The sequence below is a fragment of the Geotrypetes seraphini genome, chromosome 11, assembly GCF_902459505.1.
Source record: "Geotrypetes seraphini chromosome 11, aGeoSer1.1, whole genome shotgun sequence".
Lineage (NCBI taxonomy): Eukaryota > Metazoa > Chordata > Amphibia > Gymnophiona > Dermophiidae > Geotrypetes > Geotrypetes seraphini.
In genome coordinates, this window is record NC_047094.1 from 1,976,133 (window position 1) to 1,999,506 (window position 23,374).

Genomic DNA, 23,374 nt, shown 5'->3' on the forward strand with positions numbered 1-23,374 from the left:
GGTCCCTCCCACCATTTCCTCCTCCTCCCCACATTTTTTTTAGAGGAGCCTCAGCAGTAAGCCTAGCCCCCTAATTCAAGCGAGGCATATTGCTTTGAGAGCCTGTGGAGTCTGTTCCAAAATTTCTCAAGGCTCATTCCACTAGGGGTCAGGTAGCTTCTTGGGCTGAGTCTTCGCTAGTGCCTCCAGTGGACATTTGTAAGGCTGCAGTTTGGTCTTCCTTGCATTCCTTTGTCAGACACTACTGGGTAGACCTTCAGGCGCGTCAGGACGCGGTGTTCGGTGAGCGTGTTCTGGTGTTGGCCCTTCGGGGGTCCCACCCATGATGGGGACTGCTTTGGTACATCCCACTTATAAGATTAACCTCTACCGTTCTGGAGAATGCTAAAGAATGAGAAATTAGGTTCTTACCTGCTAATTTACTTTCTTTTAGCTTCTCCAGACCAGTAGAGGTCCCCACCCTGTCTATTGTCGTGTTGTTGTGGCTGTTGCACGGGCAGTTTTTGTTTCTTGCTGCAGATTCTAGTATTTTTTCTAGGACTGGGGAGAATTGAAGAACAGTGGCTGTAGCTCGGCTGGCTTAGCTAGGGAGATGTGGGGACATTTTTCTTTCTGGGATCTCTCCTCTGCATTTTCCAACAGCATCTATAATAAAATGCTAAGCGCGCATGCGCACTCTTACCGCATGTTCCCTGAGATCTGATCTGTTGAGCTGTGGCCGGTAGGAGTGCGCATGCGCGCCAGACAAGCCTCCCTGCTCTGCTCTCCACCTCGCACCGCTGCAGTGGGTCCTCTCACGAGACACACCTGCGTCGGAGAAGGATTCCGATGAAGGTGGCGATTGTGAGGGGAGCCGCTATGGCACCTTCACAATTAAAAATAAACTTTGGCCAGAAACGGCCGCGGTGCGGAGCGGCAGCTGCCAGGAGGAGGGCTTTGAGGCGAGGTGGCTGTCGGCAATTTGCTTTTTGTCATTGGGGTAGCCGGACTTCGAGGAGCTGGAAGACGGTGAGGACCTCTTCACTTGCACTGTTTCTGCCATGGAGGTGAGGCTGCCCGGTTCCCTCCCTAAGTGCCAGGGTGGTGAAGTAAGACCTTTTTAAAGCTGCAGCTGCTGTCACTAGGGAGATCCCATTCCACCCCCAATCTGGCATACTTACTCCCCCAACTGCCACCTTTCCTAGGATTCAGCACACTCAATTCCAAGCCACTTCACTCCTCACTGATCTGACACAACTGCACAGGGAAATGGAGGGGAAGGGAATGCTGATGTGGCTACTGCACAGGGAAGTGGAGGGGGGGGGAGAGAAATGCTGCTGCATAGGGGGCAAGGAGAAAGACAGATAGTGGGAGGGAGGAAGACAGAAAGAAGAAAGAGACAGGGGCAGGGAGAGAGACAGAAAGAAAGACAGCGGGAGAGAGAGACAGAAGACAGACATATATTCTAGCAGGGGGAAGGTAAAACAAATAATAATAATTTTATTCTTATATACCGCCACAATCTTGCGACTTCTAGGCAGTTTACAATGAAGAGAAACTGTACAGACAGCGAATTACAGAGTATAGCATTGAACATCTAGTGATAGTAACAGGAGAGTTACAGGGTCTGTGTATTACACGGTTTCACAATGAGAAGCATTATACAGTCGACGATATTCAGAGCATAAGTAGGAGAAGAGAAAGGAGATTGCGCTTTGAGTTACAAAGGAGCAAGACTGCGAAGGTGAAAAAGATAACATAAGATGTTGATGAGAAGTAAGTTGTTAACTTGGTACATTTGAACGGACGGGCACCAGTGGGAAAAACTGGTAACAATTAAAGATAGAAATTTTGGCAGAAGAGGGTAGACGGACTCCTTGGGATGGGAGGAGGCTCCGATTTTAGGGGAGAAGTCTGGTTAGGTTATAAATTTCTTAAACAAGGTGGTTTTTAGTTCTTTCCTAAAGATACCATATGATTCTCTGGCGGCATCAGTGAAGTAGCCTGTCCAAGTTTGCAGTCTACCTGCTTGGAATTTGAATGTTCTATCAAAGAAGGTGCGATATCTACAGCCTATGATATTTGGGTAGGTAAAGAGGTTACAGTTTCTGGTAGGCCTAATAGACGAGTGGAATTCGAAGTGAGGTAGTAGGTAGCTGGGGGCCAGTCCTCAGATAAGTTTATAGCAGAGGCAGGAGAATTTGAATAGAATTCGTGCTTCAATTGGTAACCAATGAAGGAGTTTGTAGAATGGACTAACATGATCGCTCTTCTTTAGTCCGAATATTAGACAGGAGAGGGGCTGCTGCTGGATAAGGGGAGCAGTGAAGGGGTGGTGGTGGACACAGGGGAGGTAAAAGGAAGGGAAAATGGACAGGGGGAACAGGCATGGGGTGGTGGTGGACAGCCAAGGAAAAAGAAAGACAGAAAGTGGCTAAGGAGAGAGAGAGAAAGAAATAAAGACAGACACATACACATATATTCTAGCACCCGTTAATGTAATGGGCTATAAGACTAGTTTGAGTATATTAGTTATTACTCCTGTTCGGAGTATTGTTTATTTCTGTTTCAAGTTCTTTGTTCTGCTTGGCTATTCAGCAGACTGATAGGAATAGGGGAAGGTACCTCTTATGTACTATTGCACAGTTTTGTTTCAGTCTCCACATGCTGGTCATGATGAGATATATACCCACTTGTAAGATTAACCTCTACTGGTCTAGAGAGTGCTAAAGAATGTTTAAATACCTATGTGGTGTAAATGCACAGAGTCGAGTCTCTCATTTGAAAGGAAGCTCTGGAATGAGACGGCATAGGATGAAGTTAAGAGGCGATAGGCTCAGAAGTAATCTAAGGAAATACTTTTTTACAGAAAGGGTGGTAGATGTGTGGAATAGTCTTGTAAAGATGGAGGAGACAGACTGTGTCTGAATTCAAGAAAGCATGGGACAGGCATGTGAGATCTCTTAGGGAGAGGAGGAAATAGTGGATGCTGTTGATGGGAAGACAGTAAGGGTCATTTGGTCTTTATTTGGTATCATATTTCTATGAAACACATTTAAACTTCATCGAGCATGCTAAGCTCTCCAAATGGTGGGTAAGGGCGTATTTTCAGGCTCCTGCATACGGTAATAAAGTGGGTGTGCTCTTTTAATTGGGAAAGGATTTCAGCTATCCACTCAAAAATAATTCAGGATCCCCTGGGCAGATATGTAATAGTTTCAGCGACATTAAACAGTAAGCCATTAATATTACATATGTAATCTCTATGCCTTCTAAACTTTAGTTGTGGGATTTTTCAAGAATATTTGGAACATTTTACTTGGATTTTTAGATCTACTTCAATGGGCAGAGAATCTACAAAACAACTGAAAGGGGTTTCTCTATTGGGTTCTTCTCTGGACATAGTGGATGTGTGGAGAGTGTTACTACCTCCTCTTTTTGATATTTAACATAAGAACATAAGCAATGCCTCTGCTGGGTCAGACCTGAGGTCCATCGCGCCCAGCAGTCCGCTCACGCGGCAGCCCAACAGGTCCAGGACCTGTGCAGTAATCCTCTATCTATACCCCTCTATCCCATTTTCCAGTAGGAAATTATCCAATCCTTTCTTAAACCCCAGTACCGTACGCTGCCCTATTACGTCCTCTGGAAGCGCATTCCAGGTGTCCACCACACGTTGGATAAAAAAGAACTTCCTAGTATTCGTTTTGAATCTGTCCCTTATCAGCTTTTCCGAGTGCCCTCTTGTTCTTTTATTTTTCGAAAGTTTGAAGAATCTGTTCCTCTCCACTTTCTCTATGCCCTTTATGATCTTGTAAGTCTCTATCATATCCCCTCTAAGTCTCCTCTTCTCCATGGAAAAGAGACCCAGTTTCTCCAATCTCTCAGCGTATGACAAGTTTTCCATACCTTTTATCAGACGTGTCGTTCTTCTCTGAACCCTCTCGAGTAACGCCATATCCTTCTTAAGGTACGGCGACCAATATTGGACGCAGTACTCCAAATGCGGGCGCACCATCGCCCAATACAATGGCAGGATAACTTCTTTCGTTCTGGCTGTAATACCCTTCTTGATTACCCCTAGCATTATTAATGTGTATGGACACCTCTAAATTATTTTAATACTGATAAAACTACTTTGTGACACAAAATCTTTGTTAAACAAAAACAAAAAAATGGGGCACTCCAAGTTTCAAATCCTTATAACTGACGGTGGTGCTCAGAACCAAAGGTGACAAAAAAGGACACAAATGGGGCAAGCCCTTAACTGTGCTTTTTGAAGTCTATCATTGCACCATCTTTTTGTCAGTGAAAGAGAATTTTCAATGTGCTATTCAGCTAATGTGAACCTCATAAAATACAAAAAAGTATTTCAATAAAGTGCAAAAGGTTGAATAAATAGACTTAAGTACGAGTGCTTTATGCAATGTTCTTTGAAGATTTCACTGTAGCGTGTAAAGCAAGTTCTGATGCGTTTCAGCGTTGGCTTATTGGCTTCTTCAGAGAACCTACTCTCACTAGTTGTCAAGCAGTGAAAAAACTTCTTTCATGTAATCCTTTCATAAATGCTTCACTGTTAGCTCATTGGCAGGGTCTACCTTTAACACTAATGGGTAGGATTCATTTATACCAAATGGTGGTCTTCTTTAAGTGGCTATATGTTCTTCAATCACTTCCCTCTTTAGTTGTTTAAAATTACATGGCCAAAATACATATCTTAGTAACCACTTTTTGGAAGGGAAGTAAAAAGCCAAAACTGCAATGGAATTTTTTCCAGAGCTCCTGGGCTCAGGGTGGTTTAGGGATCCCACACATTAAACGTCATAATCAGGCCTGCCTGTAATGCCATCTAAGGGATTGTATTTTGAATGATCAGCTGTTTACAGATCTTAATCCTTGCCATTTTTAATTATCTCTTACATGCACATCTTTCTAAATTACCAAAGGTGGTCAGCGGCGTTCTCTGGCTGCTCTGGAAACAGCTGATACCATTATGGAACCAAGATCATCATTCCAGTATTTTTTTTTAAACCTATTATGGGGGAATGTGGATGTCCTCCTGTAGGTAGACAATTTGATGTCTTGACATTGAAAAGCTGAAGGACTCCACTTATTAGAGCAGATAGTGAAAGACAAAAGTCCCTGGAACTGGAAGCGATTTGCATACATTCAGTTAACACATTATGTAAGGAGCCTTCAGGTACACAGCTTATCTTTGGAGTCTGGTATCCAAATATGGCAATTTTTAGCAGGAAAACCATTAGAGAGAGTGTCAGTTTCCTGTCTTTGAAAATCAATAGATAGTATATAGCCTCAAAAAAAACCCTATCAGTCAATATTGGAAAGATGTTGGAAGATTTCTAAAAACTTTATTACCTTAAGAGATGAAGTTAAGAGGTAATAGGCTCAGGAGTAATCTTGTAAATCTTATTATTCCGGGAACCTGCCCTATATATTGCTGATTCACTGATTGTCTGCCTTACAAGTACTGGTAAGCTGTATTTCTGTTGTCTGACCAGCCTTTAGAAGAGTGCCATCAGACTGGGTTTTGCACTTAATTTGGGGGGGGTCCTTAGTTCAGGCTCCCCCGTCTGACAGTGCAGGCTCTCTCGCCCTTTAGCACTGTTTTGTCATTTAGGTTTTCAATGTTTTATAACCTGTTATTTCATTTTGCCTTGTTGCATTTGTTTATATGAGCAGAACTGATTTGCTTGCCAGGGAGTTCCTCTCTCTCTCTTGTTCCTCTCCTCTACAGATGTTCCTGGCTGCTTTAAGACTGACTGCCGGGAACAGGAGCATGTTCCGTGATGAGTTATGAGAAGGAGGGGATAAGTGTCTCTAAAGTGTTGAGGCTTCCTACAGATCCCTGGCGGGAGGAGGGAATTTGAGATGCAATGGATTGTAGATGAGGCCGAAAAGGGTACAGAGGATGGGAAATAGGACTAAGGAAATGACTGAAAGGTGGGGCGGGGATATGCGTCCTCCTTTTTGTCTTCACATATATGGCAACTCTACATCACACAAGTTCTGGACTGGTCAGGATGCTAAGGAAGGAGAAATTGGGTCTTACCTGATAATTTTCTTTTTTTAGGGCCTACTAGACTAGTTCAGAATTTCACCCAGGATTTGTATATTCTTGTTATAAAAGTAGTTCTTCATGGAATATGTGGGCTATGCCCTATTTTATACTAAAAAGGTTTATTATCAGGTTCTTAGTTTTGCTTGTTGCAATTCAAATATGTTTCAAGACTGGAGATCATTCATTTCATATTGCAAGTCACAAATATGAAAAACCCATTCAGCACTGCTTTGTCATGTAAAATACTGAATATCTGAGACTGCATGTTGCCCTTTTAGGGTAAATACCACAAATCTTTAATCTGTCTCCATCTGCTGGTCAATGGGCACAATCAAAAAGTATCAGGTAAAAGAATTAAAATCCTACCATATCAAGAACACAATATCTTGTCCTATCACTTACTGGAGACTGAGAAACAATATCTTGTCCTATCACTTACTGGAGACTGAGGGAGAACAAAAGGTAAGGGAGAACCGGCATGGCTTACCAGACAGGTGAAGGAAGCCATAAAAGAAAAGAAGGACTCTTTCAAAAAATGGAAACACATCAAAACGACCGAAGCATGGAAAAAACATAAAGACGAACAGAAGAAATGTCACAAGGCGGTGAGGGATGCCAAAAAGGACTATGAAGAAAAAATAGCGCAAGAGGCCAAGAACTTCAAGCCCTTCTTTAGATACGTGAAAGGGAAAAAACCCGCAAAAGAGGCGGTGGGACCCCTGGACGACCAGGGAAGAAAAGGGTACATTAAGGAAGATAAACAAATTGCGGACAAACTAAATTCCTTCTTTGCGTCTGTCTTTACGGAGGAGGATACTGCAAAAATACCAGAGGCAATGAAAGTGTTTAATGGAGTAATGGAAGACAGCCTCACCACAGTTGAAGTGGAGTTGGACCAGATATACTACCAGATCGACAAACTTAAAAGTGACAAATCCCCTGGACCGGATGGAATTCATCCGAGAGTATTAAAGGAATTGAAGGTTGAAATCGGAGAGCTATTGCAGAAACTTGCCAATCTGACAATCAGAACTGGACAGATACCAGAAGACTGGAAGATAGCGAATGTCACGCCAATTTTCAAAAAAGGATCGAGAGGGGAACCGGGCAACTACAGACCTGTGAGTCTTACGTCTGTCCCTGGAAAGATGGTTGAAGCACTGATCAAGGATAGCATAGTCCGGCACCTAGATACACACGACTTGATGAAACCCAGTCAACATGGGTTCAGGAAAGGGAAATCATGTTTAACGAATTTGCTTCAATTTTTTGAGACCGTGAACAAGCAAATTGATAGTGGAATGCCGGTGGACATAATTTATTTGGACTTCCAGAAAGCATTCGACAAAGTTCCGCATGAAAGACTTCTCAGGAAACTACAAAGCCATGGAATAGAGGGAGATATACAAAGGTGGATAGGCAAATGGCTGGAAAACAGGAAGCAGAGAGTGGGCATAAATGGGAAGTTCTCAGACTGGGAGAAAGTGACTAGTGGTGTGCCCCAGGGCTCGGTACTTGGGCCGATTCTATTTAATATATATATCAATGACCTGGAAGGCGGAATATCCAGTGAGATCATTAAGTTTGCAGACGACACAAAGCTATGCCGGGAAATCAGATCGCAGGAAGATAGCGAGGAACTCCAGAGCGACTTGTATCAGCTAGAGAAATGGGCAGAGCAATGGCAGATGAAGTTCAACGTGGAGAAATGCAAAGTAATGCATTTAGGTAGTAAGAATAAGGAACACGAGTATAGAATGTCAGGAGCAACTCTGGGTAAGAGCGAACAAGAAAAGGACCTGGGTGTACTGATAGATAGGACCCTGAAGCCGTCGGCACAATGTGCGGCAGCGGCAAAGAAAGCAAACAGAATGTTGGGCATGATAAAGAAAGGAATCACGAGTAGATCGGAGAAAGTCATAATGCCGCTTTATAGAGCAATGGTCAGACCACACTTGGAATACTGTGTACAACATTGGTCTCCCAACCTAAAGAAGGATATAAAACTGCTGGAGAGGGTGCAGAGACGAGCAACGAAACTAATAAGAGGTATGGAGAAATTGGAATACGAGGAACGACTCAAGAAACTGGGATTGTTCTCCCTTGAGAAGAGGAGGCTGCGAGGGGACATGATAGAGACGTTCAAAATACTGAAAGACATCGATAAAATAGAGCAGAAAAACAAATTATTTACATTGTCCAATGTGACACGGACAAGAGGACATGGTTTGAAGCTAAGGGGTGACAGGTCCAGGACAAATGTCAGGAAGTTCTGCTATACGCAGCGAGTGGTGGACGCATGGAATGCTCTTCCACAGGAGGTTATTAAGGAATCCACTGTGCTAGGATTCAAAGGCAAATTAGATGCACATCTCCTTATGAGAGGCATAGAGGGATATGGGTGATTAGAACAATCAGGTGTATACCTGACTGGGCCTCCGCGTGTGCGGATCGCCGGACTCGATGGACCATGGGTCTGATCCGGAGATGGCAATTCTTATGTAAATACTGACTGGCCAATGCTTACAAAGAATACTTAAGCGATAACAATCTTTTACTGTTGCCCCAAGTCAACATGTTAAATCAAATAATCATTTAGACTTTTTTGAAAACTAAGATGATTATGGAAATATTTTGATCATCAATTCCGTTTGCTGGTGCAATCGTTATTCCTGTCTCTATTGGGATTATTGCAATTACATTTTTAGACTGTCCCAGAACAGTATTAAAAACAAACAAACTACAAACTCTACAAAATAGATTGGAGTGATAGGATTACACCTTTTCTACAGGAGTTTCACTGGCTACCAGTTGAAGATAGGATCCATTATAAATTTTATTGCATATTAAAACTTGCTATGGGGACACTCCAGATTATAAACCACCACTTTTTAAGTTCTTCACTGAGATAGCTTTTAATTTAAGGCAAAACACCATCCTTTTCATTTTCCTGAAATTAAAAATATAAAATATACTAGAATTTATAATTCAACCTGGGCTTATCAAGCGGCTAAACTATGGAAAACTCTGCCTATTCAGATTATTTAGCAAATTAAGAGTTTTAAAAAAAGATCTGAAGACCTACCTTTTTGAGGAATTTGTACTTAAGTTATAATTGTAGGATAACCAATTCACAATTTTTGTAAACCACTGTGAACTTCTTTGAGGTATAGGCAGTTTATAAATAAATATTGTATTGTATTAATTCTCAGAGTCCACCTGTCTGACCTGATCTGAAGGGATGATATATTTTGGTCCTATTTGAACAGATATGAAAAGAGGGTAGAGAGGTAAGATAAAGCTACAAACAAGAGGGAACTTATGTTGGGTTGCATTTAAACATTTAGACACCACCATTTAGTATGGTTAGAACAATGAGATGGGGATTTGAAAAACCAGAGCTCAGATTCCAATTTTGCCACTGACACACCTTGGTCCTGATTCTAAAAACGGTATCCCGATTGTAGACAGTAGTAGGCATCCTACTGTTGTCTAAGTCAGTGTTCTTCAACCGTCAGTCCGCAGAAATTTTCTGCCGGTCCACAGGGCCGGCACCTCCATCGGGCCCAAGACAGTGTTCTGCAGCTGCCAGTCCACGGTACGATCAACGCGGCATCTTCGGCCAGCTCCCTGAGTGTTGAGGAAAAGGCTCCTACGCGCGTCCTGCGCCTGAACCCGAAGCCTTCTCTCTGACGTCGCAATGTCAGAGGGAAGGCTTCCAGATGAGGCGTGGGACGTGCGTGAGGAGCCACTGCCCACAGCTTTGTGCACTGCAGCACTCAGGAAGCCGGCCTGAAGACGCCATGTTGATCGCACCATGGACCGGCCCGAAGATAACACCGAGGTGGGGGGGCAGGCCAGAAGGCAAGGCACAGCATGGAGGGAGAGAGACAACGGTAGGTGGAATGTTTTTATTTAGTGATCGATTTACATCTGTTGTCTGTTCAGGAAGAAATGCATTTGTTTCTTTTCCTCTGGGGTTGTACTGCTTGCAGAGTCTTGCATCTTAGGGTTTGTTTGTAAATATTAGTATTTTTAGATTTTGGTCCTGCATTTGCATGGGGTTATCTGTTTTCTGGTAGGAATGAATGTTGAAAAGCATACTGTGTGCTTTGTGTATTTTAATTTTGTGGTTAACCATTACATGTTGTTAATACGATTATATTGTGTGTGTATATATATGAAAAATGAATGGAAAAAATGGTGTTACAATTACTACTATTATGGGGCGGGGTCTGGGTGGAGATGGGCACGACTTAGTCCAGTGTTCTTCAAGTGCCGGTCCACAAAATAATTATTTTATTTCCGCCGATCTATAGGTGTCAAAAGGTTGAAGTACACTGGTCTAACTGACCAATCGGGATGTATTGATGGGGCGAAGTTCACAAGCATATGGAGATGTCTAGGCATGCCAGCGTAGGCGTGGTTTACGCCAGAAGTAGCCTTAGGCGTCCTTAGGCATGCCTAGGCACTTCTCGCAGGCGCACGTCAGACGCCTTAAATGCAGGCTTGTGAAATGCTGGCCTACATTTAAGAACAAAAACTCCAGAAGTCTGCCAGAGAAACTTAGCAAGATACCAAATAAAGAGGCAGTAAAGATCAATTGGTTCTCAAAGAGACTGTTGACTGTCTAAACACACGTGAGCACACAACAGTGAACTCCACAAAGTGATTGAATTAATAAATAATTTGATTAAGGAGTGCCCTCAGTGTGATAAAGCAGTGAAAGGAGCAGTGCTCCTGCGCTTGAATCATGAGACAAGGACAGCCAGTCCCTGCCCCCACACCATCATAGGGCGCTTCCAAGGTGTGTGAAATAAATCAATAAGTGCAAAAAGTGCAAAAAATAAAGCATAAAGCAACACACACGAGTGAAGACAGAAAACAGTCTCTAAGAGAACCTCCCCCAAGAATCAAAAACGCCGACTTAGCTAAGTGTGTGCTCACGTGTGTTTAGACAGTCAACAGTCTCTTCGAGAACCAATTGATCTTTACTGCCTCTTTATTTGGCCTACATTTAAGGCATTTGTAGAAAAAAACAGATGTGATCCTGGATGCAGCGCCTACTGGTGACTGACCCATGGTAGGTGCCCGTTTTGCAGGTGCTGTTTCCACAATCGAGCCCCTTGTGTCTTTGGGCAAGTCACAATCTCCCACTGCCTCAGGTACCCCTCGAGGCAGGGAGCTATATGGAGCTTGTAGACAGCATTATTACAAATTTGAATGCACTAAATCTGATTTTAATGCTTTCCCAATTTAGCTGAGAGACGTGAGAAGATCTTATTGTGAAGGAACAGAAGTGGGGAGCATGCAAAGAAGCTGGACAGTTTAATACTCCTTTAAGGACAAAGGCTGAAGAACCACAACTTTCAGCTGCCAACTTGAATAATGAGACTTTATTCGTTTTGTGTTACAGAAGTTCTGTGAAAAAAAATGTTTCAGGACACTTGAATTCTAGAATAAAAGAAGCAGTTACACAGCAAAATTACACTCCAGAGGATGGAAGTCTGACCAGCTAAACTAGGTGGTCTCTCTCTGGGAGAGGTGGAAGCCAGCTTTGGTGGGTGTTAACCTACAGTACTACCTGTAACAAGTTACAAATGTCAAGAAACAAAGTTGATTAAAAATGATCCCACAAATAGGCAGGCTGGCGAGCAAAGCTGACAAAGTAACAACAGACATGCCAACGACATTCTATATACATTCTAGACAATCAAAGTATCTTTGCATCATTCATTAAGTGTAATACAACTGAGGTATACAAAGAAAGCAAGCTTACCTCTAAAGATCAAATGTGATCTTTCAACAAGATGTCCTTATTGAAAGAGCCCTGTACAAATATTCTTCCTGAGCACGCCTGGTGCCAGCTGATAAGCTTTTCAGTGACTGGAGCCTGTACATATTCCAGTCAGGCAGCAAAAAGCCAACAAGCTAATGCCTTCATTGTAGCTAAGACTGTTCCTGGAGCTGCCGTGTCAGTCTGCAATGTGTGTATCAGCAGCAGATCTGAAGAACATTTCTTTGCACTCTTCTCAATTAATAAAAACAATGTCACAACACAAATACAGTTGTAGCACGTGTGTGATTGCTTCGAGAGAGCATTCAAATAAAAGGTCACAAAAATTCAGCCCGATTGCTGAGCAGCTAGAAGTCCTGATTTATTCATCTGATAACTTCATAATTCAAAACAACCAAACTGTACAATCTACAATCACATACTATCTGTAAACAGTTAAAAAAGCCACTGACTGAGTCTGCATCTTAAGACACAAAACAGTTAGAATCAAGGCGATGAAATGAAGACATTTCAAGGTTAAAGGTGTATTTTTTTACCCTTGTTTTGTCTTTGACAAAACAAGCTTAATACCATTGATGGCAAAAAAATGTAACTTTTGCAAGAATGCATTTTCAAGAACTTTTTTTTTCAACATTAAAAAATGTAATTATTATACAACAAAGATTTCTGTAAGCCTGGTGCTTGGTTACAGTATGCATAGTTACTGACATTTCCGCTTCTAAGATATCACAAAAATAATAAATCTTACTAGAGCAAAATACATGTCACCACTGCACGGGGACGCCACCAAGAAGTGTGATGTCCTCCTGCAATCACAGCTGATCCTCAGCAAGAGAGGCAGCGACTGCAGCAGTTTCTCACTCCTTCCTAAAAGAGCAAGTCTGGAAGCAAGAGCTTCCCATTTTTGGCAGAGAAAGTTTCTGAGCAGTAAACAGCCTCAGTGCTAAATGCTGGGTCTTTCTAGAAGAATCTACAGTGGTTTGTTGGATTCATATGGGGAAGTGATTTCGTTTTCCTGAGGTCCCTATCCTTTCATCTGATTTAGGAAACAGGAATAAAAAAAAAAATTAAAAATTAAATGCCCCTTCCCAAAAAACACTGTGATATTCCCAGAGATATAAACAAAGCATTTTCTACTGCTATTTCACTTTCAAATGTTTTTTTTTAGCTTTGTCTAAAAAAAAAAAAAAAAAAGTCTTAAAATGACAGAAGACTAAACATTTACTTAAAAAAAAAATCCCCAACAAAAAGCAATATATTCTGTAAACAAGAGGTTACACACAGGTACCTCCGAAAGAAAATGTCAAAGCCTCTTCAAAGTGCTGGCCGGCCTGACTCGCAGGCTGCTTGCAAGTCACAGCTCTGGCCACAGTATTCACTTTTTTTTTTTTTTTTTAAATATATATGTGTATATATATATATATATATATATATACACACACACACACACTTTTTTTTATTATTAAAACCATACAGCTAAGTTCTTTAGTTTTAAACATGAAAAACTGGTGCAATACTTTCATTTAAGAAGGTTAAAGTTCGGTTTTCATAACTTGATCTTTAAACTCCGCAGGAAGGTAGGCGGAGGGTGAAGGCATAACATACTATGTCCTGTCCTTGCGGACATCCTTGAGTAAACATATCCAAACGTGTCGCTGCCCCCTGGTACTTCCATTAACCAGGGAGGGAGCACCATCCAATGGAAAGTTACAAAAACTCCAACATTACCAGCAAAGAAAAAAAACAAAGAGAATTAAAAGCCAGTTCTGTGTCTAGCAGTATGGAAGTGTAAATAGATCTCTTTTCACATTATCATATTGGCCTACATGATTCAAGTATTTCAACTGATATGTTTTGGGTTAAAACAAAGTGGAAAATGTGCAGAAAGTAACATTATTTCCAAAGTGGCCCCATCATGTGGCAAGTGAACAGTCCAAGTTAGTGCTGCTTTTCGTTATAGAATGGTGAGGTCACAGGTGAAAGATTACATGGACTCTCCACCACCGCCCAGGTGGTCAACTGGAAGGAAAGCGCTGAGGGGGGAGGGGCTATGCAAGACCCTGCTGTTGCCAGTGCTGCTATGCGTCTCCCACAAGCTGGTGGAATAGTTGGGACTTCCCCAGAGTGAAGTGCCCTGAAGGTCTGCAGCTGCAGGTCCCGAAAGCCCCACCCCATTCCAGTTAGAAAAAGGATGGGAGCCTTCCACAGAGCCCAAGCGGTTCTGGCTGCTAGCCAAAGACTGCCAGCCAGGAGAAGGGGTCAGAGACTGGCCTTGTGCAAAGAAGCGACTAATCTCCTCTTCACTGGCAAACTCCGCAAGGATAGTTGTGTTCCCTAATACACACCTGTAGGCAGGGAGGAAAGATGAAAAAAAAACACAAAACAAAACTTATCGTTACAACCCCTAATGGCATATTGATGAGGACAGTAAGAGAAAATAAAATTTCAGAATGCTAATTGAAGATGCATTTATTATATATTACTAATATCTATTAGTGAATGAAAACAAACTACCGCAAAATGCCTTGGAAGTGTTTTGTGGTATTTTGCCTGTTTGCATGCGCTATAATATATTATAATATTTGTGGGAAGGGTGGGTGAGGAGGGATAATAATAGAAAGATATGCAAGTGATGTGTATAAATTTATTATGATGTAATATTGTGCACTTGTTATAAGATGAAAAATGAATAAAGATTTTAGAAAAAAAAAAAAAAAAAAGAGTTTTTGAGGTTTTTTTGAGGAATGTGGCAAGGGTGGTGAATGGGGATGAAATGTTAACCAGCTAGCCCGATCATATCAGCACATGGGCTAACTGGCTAACACTGTGTTAATACGAGAACACTTAGCAGCTCCTAACTAGTAAGTGATTATGTGTTCAGCTAATGGAAAAATTAGCATAAGAGTTAGGACACACTAGAAATAGGCTTATTGTGAACCTGGTGTCATCTTATGACCCATCTAATGGTCTACCGTACAGTGATATGGCAACAACAGTTGTCTGCTTATCAGACTCCTACCATCTGTAACATCCTTCCATCATGTGCCCACTGTTCAAGCATCTTACTATTACTACAAGAGCTTCATCCATGGTTGCTAGCATCAAGGAGCATTTCCAACATTTAATAGACACTTATTTTCCTGTTCATCTACTATACACAGTTTAGGTTCTCTTCTACACCCATATCTGAAAGACAATCCAATTACCTTCCCAGATGACGTAAAAATATCTGACCACTGAATCTTTGGGAAGGTTGTACCAAAACCAGATCAAAATGGATTTATGAACAGTTTTATTGTCCCTTTTTATAAGTGTTTGAGGTTTGTGCAAATGAGGACAAAGCCCGCAGGGACAGGCAGTGAAAAACTTTCTGCCCATGTCATTCTTTAAAATTTGTGGCAAGACTATTGGTAAGAAGTAACTGCAAAGGGTTTCCAAGGGAAGTGGCCACTCTAGCCCTTGGAAAGCAAAGGCTTCTCAAGGTACAAGTGAGCAGCAAAAACTACTGAGAGGGAAAAAAGGAATCCTAATACAGAACAAACTCTGAGATGATAGAAAGCCAAAGTAGAATGAAAAGTCTGTACTAGAGAGCTTAGAGGTCACATAAAAATGATCTCGGACAACCAGGATTCAGTTTCTAGATACTGCGCAGACTCACATGTGCAGAGACTTTTGGGCCTTCACTACCTCCTCCTTGGAGCTGTAGCGGACTAGAGCATTTCCATGGGGGAGGTTCAGGTGGAATGTTATTAGCGGCCCATGCTGCATGCAGAGAGTACGCAGGGTGGAGCCATCAATCTAAGCAGGAAGAACAAGAGAAACAATTGTGAGCTTGCAAAGAGGACTATTTCAGGTCTCTTAGAGAAGGAGCATGCAAAAATATTTGTACCTGTGGTGTAAGGTTCTTCAAAACCAGCCAATTAGTTATTCTCCCTGTACTGCTTTCACCCCAATTGCAACCTGAAGGAGAAACAAAAATGAATGGAAACAGCACCAAACACCACTGCTTCTCACAATAAAATGTTGTGTGGATGTTGCCTATAGCCTCAAATGAAACCAGGTCAAATGTTTCAGCTGGATCTCTATTGGTTTCAGACTTAGAGGCTGTCGAATGTAGGTCACTCTCGGAGTACTGTACTCTGCGTAACCCAAAATGGCAACTTTGTCCTTGAAATTTTGCAGATTAATACAACCCCTGACACTAACTTCATATGCAAAGTTTAGAATGTAACACTAATTCATCTTCCCTTTTATGAGCCAGCAAAGTAGGCAGAAAATGTTATTAAAAAAATTTAAAGCCTACTTTGACTCCTCCTTGCTCCTGACCTGTATTTCGATTAAAGTTAGAACTTTACCAGCACATGCATGCACACAGGATTTGCAGCCAATTGGAAGCAAAGATATAATTACACCAGTGTCTTGCAAACTCTGCAAAGCCGTGGCACACTAAATGGGGTAACTGCGGCTCGAGGGCATCTGGAAGTGCGCAGATGTCGATGGGGCCCTGAGCTGCCAGTAGGGGGTGATGGAAGGGAAGAGGCGCTGGCTTACTGCCTACAGGATGTGCCTCTCACTGCGAGAGGCATATCCTGGAGGCAGTCAGCCGGTGCCTTTCCTCCCCAACATCTTGTGGCACACAGTTTGCAATATACTGAATTACACAAAGAAAAAGAGATAAGGTTCTTATCTTGATAATATATTTTCCAATAGATATCCCTTAGGGGACTCTGTCCATTCTCACTGCAGAAAGTTGTCAATCACAGCTTTTGAAACCTCATCCTTCTCCCAGAAGTTTGCTGCCCTCTTCAGTTCATTCCAAAGCATGCCAGAACTCTATTATAAAAGACAGGAGGGGGAACATGGGGAACGCCTGAAACCAAGGTTCTGATCTACTCGTATCTGCTATAATAATACCCTTTGCGCGCATGCACACTTCAAACTGTGGGTCCGTGATCCGTGCCGCTGCATGCGCAGTAGAGTAGAACTCTGCCTGCTGCGGTTTCCCCATCGCCCTCCCTCGGCAATGCTGCGAGCCTGGCGCCTGTGAGCGAGAAAAGGAGCACCCGGTACACAAGGTTTAGGACCCACTCCTCCCCCACACAGACTGAGCTGGTGCTGAGACACAATGAAAAACTGAGGAAGGAAGAGGGGCGCTGTGGGGACGGGACTCGAACACCCTGGAGCAGAACAGGGAGAGGATGTGAGCATTGGGGAGAGCTGGAGAGAAGGAGGCGCTGCAGGCACCCTGGCAATGGGAGGGAGGAGGAGAGGGCCTGGGGATCCGGGTGATAGAGGGAGAGAAAGTGGAGGGTGGTATGGGCACCCAGTGCAGGTGCTGCAAAAACCCAGGCAGAGGGTGCGGTTACTGCTGCACTGGGACAGTGGGCTCAGGCGAAGCAGCAAAGATGATCGCTGGGAACAGTACTGCTGAAGGAACTGAGAAGGGGGAAGGGGCACTTCCGGTTGCGGCAAGTGGACTTTCTTTTTACAGCTGATACTGCTGCTGCTCTGTAACCGAACTTGAAATGCTATAAGAGGATGATGGAGAGAAAGGGGATGACACTGGATGTTGGAAAGGGAAAACAGACAAAGGAAGCCATGTTGGATGATGGGGAAGGGATACAAGGGATTGACAAATAAGTTGGTGATGGATGAGGGAAGAAATATATACAGAAAGATGGGGTGATTCTTGATGGAGGGGAAGATAGACAGCAGCATGCTGGATGGGATAGCAGAGAGAGAGAAAATGAAATGATGCTGGATGGGGAGAAAAAGGTAGAAATAGGGAAGGTAAAAGGGGAAATGGGAGCCTGAATATGGGTAGGTAAAAGGAAGGGAGAAGGGCTACTGCTGGACAGGGGGAGCAGGGAAAGGATACTACTGGACAGGGAGGAGGTAAAAGGAAGGGAGAAGGGCTACTGCTGGACAGGAGGAGCAGGGAAAGGGTACTACTGGACAGGGAGGAGGTAAAAGGAAGGGAGAAGGGCTACTGCTGGACAGGGGGAGCAGGGAAAGGGTACTACTGGACAGGGAGGAGGTAAAAGGAAGGGAGAAGGGCTACTGCTGGACAGGGGGAGCAGGGAAAGGGTACTACTGGACAGGGAGGAGGTAAAAGGAAGGGAGAAGGGCTACTGCTGGACAGGGGAAGCAGGGAAGGGGTACTGCTGGACATGGGAGGTAAAAGGAAGGGAAGAGACAAAAAGACAGCCAGCCAGCCAGGGAGAGAGACAGACACACAGAAAGACAGGGGAGCCAGGAAGAGAGAAAGAAAGAAAGAAAGAAAGAAAGGGGACAGGGAGAGAGAAAAAGAGACAGAAAGAAATGCCTCAGCGCCCCATTGTGCTAAACGTCTACACATCTATTCTAGCAACCATTAATGTAGGCTTAAACACTAGTAACATTATAATAGTCAATAATGAAACTGTATAAATGAACGAACATTACTACTGAACAGTAAAACATATCAAATAAAAGAAACCAGCTAAAGGCCCACTCTTTTGAAACTGCTTTCAAATCTTAACTCCCACTCACTGCTGTCAGATGCTATACACACTGTATCATTTCCCATAGTATAATCTTTTGTTAACCACATTGAACTAATGATTATGCGGTCTAGAAATTTGCTATTATGTTATTTTATCATTTCCTCTATCATAATCTCCCCAACCCTGTAATGTCCTGTCTAAATTAGATTGTAAGCTCTTCTGAGCAAGGACTGTCTATTGTATGTTTTAAAAAAAATATCTTTATTCATTTAAAAGCCAAAAATAAGTGTAACATATTATACAGACATTTTACACTTTAACAGCACTTAAATTCTATCAAATTATATTTTATGACAAATACATATATCATCCCCCCCCTTTCTACATATCCAACAATTGCACTCAAATTAAAAGTATTTCCCCACCCTGGACGTGTATGATCAAAAGGCAAAATCAACAATCACTTCTTACAGAATTTTATCAAAGGCTCCCAAACATCCACAAATTTCCTATAATGTCCCTATTGTATGGCCATCATAAGTTCCATTTTAAAAGTGTGGCATAGAGATTCCCACCAGAAAGTATAATTTAACAGATCCCAGTTTTTCCGGTTCCTCTAAATAAGTTGTATGGCAACCCCTGTCATAATAAAGAGAAGTTTATTATTATGGGAAGATATTTGGCTTTTAACCCTCATTAATGTACCAATTAGCACCAAATAATGTGCCAAACAGCAAGAAGGATATTACAACCAGAACAAAAGAAGTTATCCTGCCATTGTATCGGGTGATGGTGCGTCCGCATCTGGAGTACTGCGTCCAATACTGGTCGCCGTACCTTAAGAAGGATATGGCGATTCTTGAGAGGGTTCAGAGGAGAGTGACACGTTTGATAAAAGGTATGGAAAACTTTTCATACACTGAGACACTGGAGAAACTGGGGCTCTTTTCCCTGGAGAAGAGGAGAATTAGAGGGGATATTATAGAGACTTGCAAGATCATGAAGGGCATAGAGAAAGTGGAGAGGGACAGATTCTTCAAACTTTCAAAAACTACAAGAACGAGAGGGCATTCGGAAAAGTTGAAAGGGGACAGATTCAAAACCAATGCTATGAAGTTTTTCTTCACCCAACGGGTGGTAGACACCTGGAATGCGCTTCCAGAGGGCGTGATAGGACAGAGTATGGTATTAGGGTTTAAGAAGGGATTGGACAATTTTCTGAATGAAAAGGGGATAGAGGGATATAGATAGAGGACTACTACACAGGTCCTGGACCTGTTGGGCCACTGCGCGAGTGGACTGCTGGGCACGATGGACCTCTGGTCTGACCCAGCAGAGGCACTTCTTATGTTCTTAATGCCACTGGATTTTCCAATAATTTATTCACTTGACCCCAAATGGATCTCCAAAATTTAAGTATCAAGGGACAATAGAACGGTAGATGATCCAATATCCCTACATTGAGATGACAGTGCCAGCATCTGTCTATTGTATGTGAAAATGTACAGCGCTGTGTACATAGTAGTAGTAGTAGTGGAACTCAATTATCTCTTACGGTTACAAATTGATTCTGAATTCAGAGTCTTAGATATGGAGAGGACCATGAAGTATAAGGCAGAAACAGGCACTTCAGAAATTACTGGGCAGGAAGTTCATCATACCATTCCTATCTACTGGAAAAGAGATTATCAAGGTAAACACCTAATCTCTTTTTTACCAGTGCAATAGGAATGGTATGCGGAACCTTAGGGACAAACCTAAGAAGTCCCTGAAGTCCTGGGAGAGATAAGCCTGGGAGAGATAAGCCTGTTTCAGCACTGAGGATCCAAAAGCGGAATCCTCATGTGCTGCCACATTCACCCTATAGAATTTCATGACAATGTGTAGGGAAAACCATGCTGCAGATCTACGTATCTTCTCCGAACGTATCATCCTCAATTCCACCCAAAAGGAAACTACTCCTCTAGTGGAATGTGTTTCAATGACGCCGGTGGTTGTTTGCTGCAGACAATGTAGGTGGAGGAGACCACTGTCCGAATCCACCAGGAAATGGTGGCCTTGGATGCCCTGGTCTGCCTCATGTTGGCTCTTTGGTTAGAAAATAGAGATAGTCCAATAGACGAAACTTATTACTTTCACACAAGAGAACTCTGTGGACATCCAGCAGCTTTAAAATCTTGTCTTTCTTCTTAGAATCTGGAGTTTAAAAGTCTGGTAGCCTGACTTCCTGGTTGATGTCAAATGCTAAACAACCTTTGTTAAAAAGGAAGGTGCTGTATGCAAGGTCACTCCTGTTTCCATGATCCTCAGAAACACCACTTTGATTGTAAGATCCATGAGAAATGCTTCATTCAAAGGCTCATATGGGGCCCTCCAAAGACCTTCTAAAACGATGCTGAGATCTTGGATTGGAAAGGGATCTTGGATTGGCGGCCATTGGAAAAATTCAAGATGACCACTGCTGGTGAATTTTAGTGCTAAAAACAGCTTGTTATAGGCATCCGCCAGGGAATAATGCCACTCCATTGCATTAGCACAACACAAGGAACCCTTAGGAGTCTCTTCAATATCTGTATGAATCCAAACAAGGTCAAGATGATCAGGAAAAGAGTTGTATTGTGACCTCTGGTCACTCTTGAGGTAACATTCTGTAGTGACAGGCAGCTCAGACTGAAGCTTTAATGCCTGTAGAGATTCAGAGATCAAATCCACAATAAGTGTGTGCTTGAAAACTTTTTTTTATTTAATTTTCTATATCGTTCTCCCAGGAGAGCTCAGAATGGTTTACATGAATTTATTCAGGTACTCAAGCATTTTCCCCTGTCTGTCCCGGCAGGCTCACAATCTAGCTAATGTACCTGGGGCAATGGTGAGATTAAGCGACTTGCCCAGGGTCACAAGGAGCAGCTTGGGTTTGAACCCACAACCCCAGGTTGCTGAGGCTGTAGCTTTAACCACTGCGCCACACTCCCCCAATTCAGGGGCTCCGCAGTGATCCAGATCCTGGAGAACCACCAGATCTGCCACTGCTGCCGCACCCTCCTGCAAAAGCAGAGGTATGGAAAGTGAATAGGGCACAACCATGGACACTGTTCCTACCGACATTGCCTAGGGGAGGCAAAAGACCCTGGACCACAGTCGCAGGGGTCTTTGTGCCTGGCATGGAGGCCAGTGGAAAGGAGAAAGGGTCCCCCCCCCCCTAATTATGCCTGACAAAGCATATCAACAAAATCCAGGGAAAACCCATTCTCCATGGCGGGAGTCAACCCCTGCATTCTAGTTGGGGACTGTTTAGAGCAGGGGTGTCCAACCTGCGACCCCATGAAGTATTTTGTGTGGCCCCGGTCGATGCAGTGTTTTCCTCTGCTGCCCCCGGGTGTTTACCGTCTTTCCAGCTCCCTCCTCTGTCTTGCTGCAGCATTTGCGTTTGTGCGGCCCCAGAAATTTTTTTTTCCGGCCAATGCGGCCCAGGGAAGCCAAAAAGGTTGGACACCCTGGTTTAAAGAATTTACCAGGTTTATTCCCCGAGACGTGCTTGCATTTCACCATAGTGTCACCTGAGAATCCCCTGGGCCCCTAATGCCATTTTCACGGGAGTCAGGACAGAAGGCGTTAGAAGATCTTCCACAGGGGTCAAAGGCACAGAATCCAGGGAAGTCTTTCACCCCTCGCTGGCTGCAGCGCACGTGGAATACGACTGCACATCAGACAGCCATCCATCACAAATGAGATATGAATCCATGACATCCAGCCCTGGGGAGGTCATCTATGTGGTATTCTTTCAAAAATGAAGCTGGCAAGTGTAAAAAATAACTTTAAAATCAAATTTGGAAAAATCTAAGATGGTCACTGAAGGCCTATTTTGACTAAAAATAGCCTGGGAAAACCACAGAGAACCCTCAAAACCAGCAATTTTAGAATTTTAAGGGAGGAGGGACTAAGGGCATGCACCCTTTTTAAAGACCCCCAAATCTCTGATTCAGGCTGTTAGCTGGTACTCACAGAAACATGTGCTGACAGGAAAACACTGCAGATGGAGCTAAAACAGCTCGCAAGGAGATTCCTCTGCCTCAACTTGCTGGAAAGCTGAATTTTGAATCTTCTGACTGCTCTACCGATCTAACTTCCACGGCTGGTCACCTCCACCACCTTCAGATGCACCACACAGCACACCTGGCGGAGGAACGCAGCCTGGGCACATCTCCACAGAACCACATAGCTTGCGCTCAACCCACCAGCGGACGAACCTGGGGTGAGCTAGCTCCCAAGGGAATGATCCCTGAGTCCCGATCTGATGTGCAGGCTTTCCAGAGGGCTTACTGACAAGCAGGGAACCCTCCAGAAACAGACTTTTTCCAAAGGTGTGCGATCTCCTACAGTCAGAGTTGTCTCCGCAGGGAACCTCTGCAGCACAAGGGCAAAAACCACGAACGCAAAGACTGAAATTACACGAAATAAAATACGAAAAGAAAAGACAAGTTCCTACAGCCTGGCTTGTAGGAAGAAAGACTGAGGAACTGAGGCATTGGCACAGTGATGAGGTATGAGGGGGAGGGGTTTAAGTCTCTAAAGTTTGAGGCTTCCTACAAAATCCTGGCGAGTAGATGGAAATAACCCACTGGTCCCAGAATAAAATGGGATTGTACAAGAAAAGCTAATTATTGATCCAATGTAATAAAGTTAATTAAACAAGAGTTAAGATGTGCTAAGTTTTAACGTAAGAGTACAGTAAAATGACTGCTATCTGCAATAATACCCAATGCAGTAAGATATGCAAAAGCACTATGCATTTAAAAATGTACACTAAGAACACATGCACAGAATCCAAATAAAAATGCGTGCTAAGCTTAGAGTTTTAGGAAGCACTTAAAAGTCTGTCCCTCCCAAACAAGTGTTTATTAAATGCATGTGGATCTAGATCACTCTGTCTGTTATTTTAGTATAAACACACTATATTATATGTATGTCAACCTGTAACCCGCCTTGACTATTTTTTATGTATGTTAACTTGTAACCCTTTCTGAGCTTGTTGGG

The 23,374-nt window shown here is 43.1% G+C and overlaps 2 protein-coding genes across 13 annotated transcripts in view; one reads left to right on the forward strand and one right to left on the reverse strand.

Annotated features, from left to right (window-relative positions):
* Positions 1–13,030, forward strand: part of LOC117345590 (interphotoreceptor matrix proteoglycan 2-like) — an 85,455-nt gene extending 72,425 nt beyond the window's left edge. For 5 of the 6 annotated variants that reach the window (XM_033914463.1, XM_033914466.1, XM_033914465.1 and 2 more), the window contains one exon: positions 11,319–13,030. In XM_033914463.1, coding sequence (XP_033770354.1) covers positions 11,319–11,390 — 72 coding nt within the window. In that variant the 3' untranslated portion in view covers positions 11,391–13,030. Of the gene's footprint in view, positions 1–9,270; positions 9,349–11,318 lie in introns of all 6 variants that reach the window. The other variant, XR_004536465.1, reaches the window with a different exon arrangement.
* TNRC6A (trinucleotide repeat containing adaptor 6A) overlaps positions 12,192–23,374 on the reverse strand; it is a 331,359-nt gene continuing 320,176 nt past the window's right edge. For all 7 annotated transcript variants that reach the window (XM_033914459.1, XM_033914462.1, XM_033914457.1 and 4 more), the window contains 3 exons: positions 15,745–15,815; positions 15,514–15,653; positions 12,192–14,200 (listed from right to left, as the gene is read on the reverse strand). In XM_033914459.1, coding sequence (XP_033770350.1) covers positions 13,840–14,200; positions 15,514–15,653; positions 15,745–15,815 — 572 coding nt within the window. In that variant the 3' untranslated portion in view covers positions 12,192–13,839. The remainder of the gene's footprint in view (positions 14,201–15,513; positions 15,654–15,744; positions 15,816–23,374) is intronic.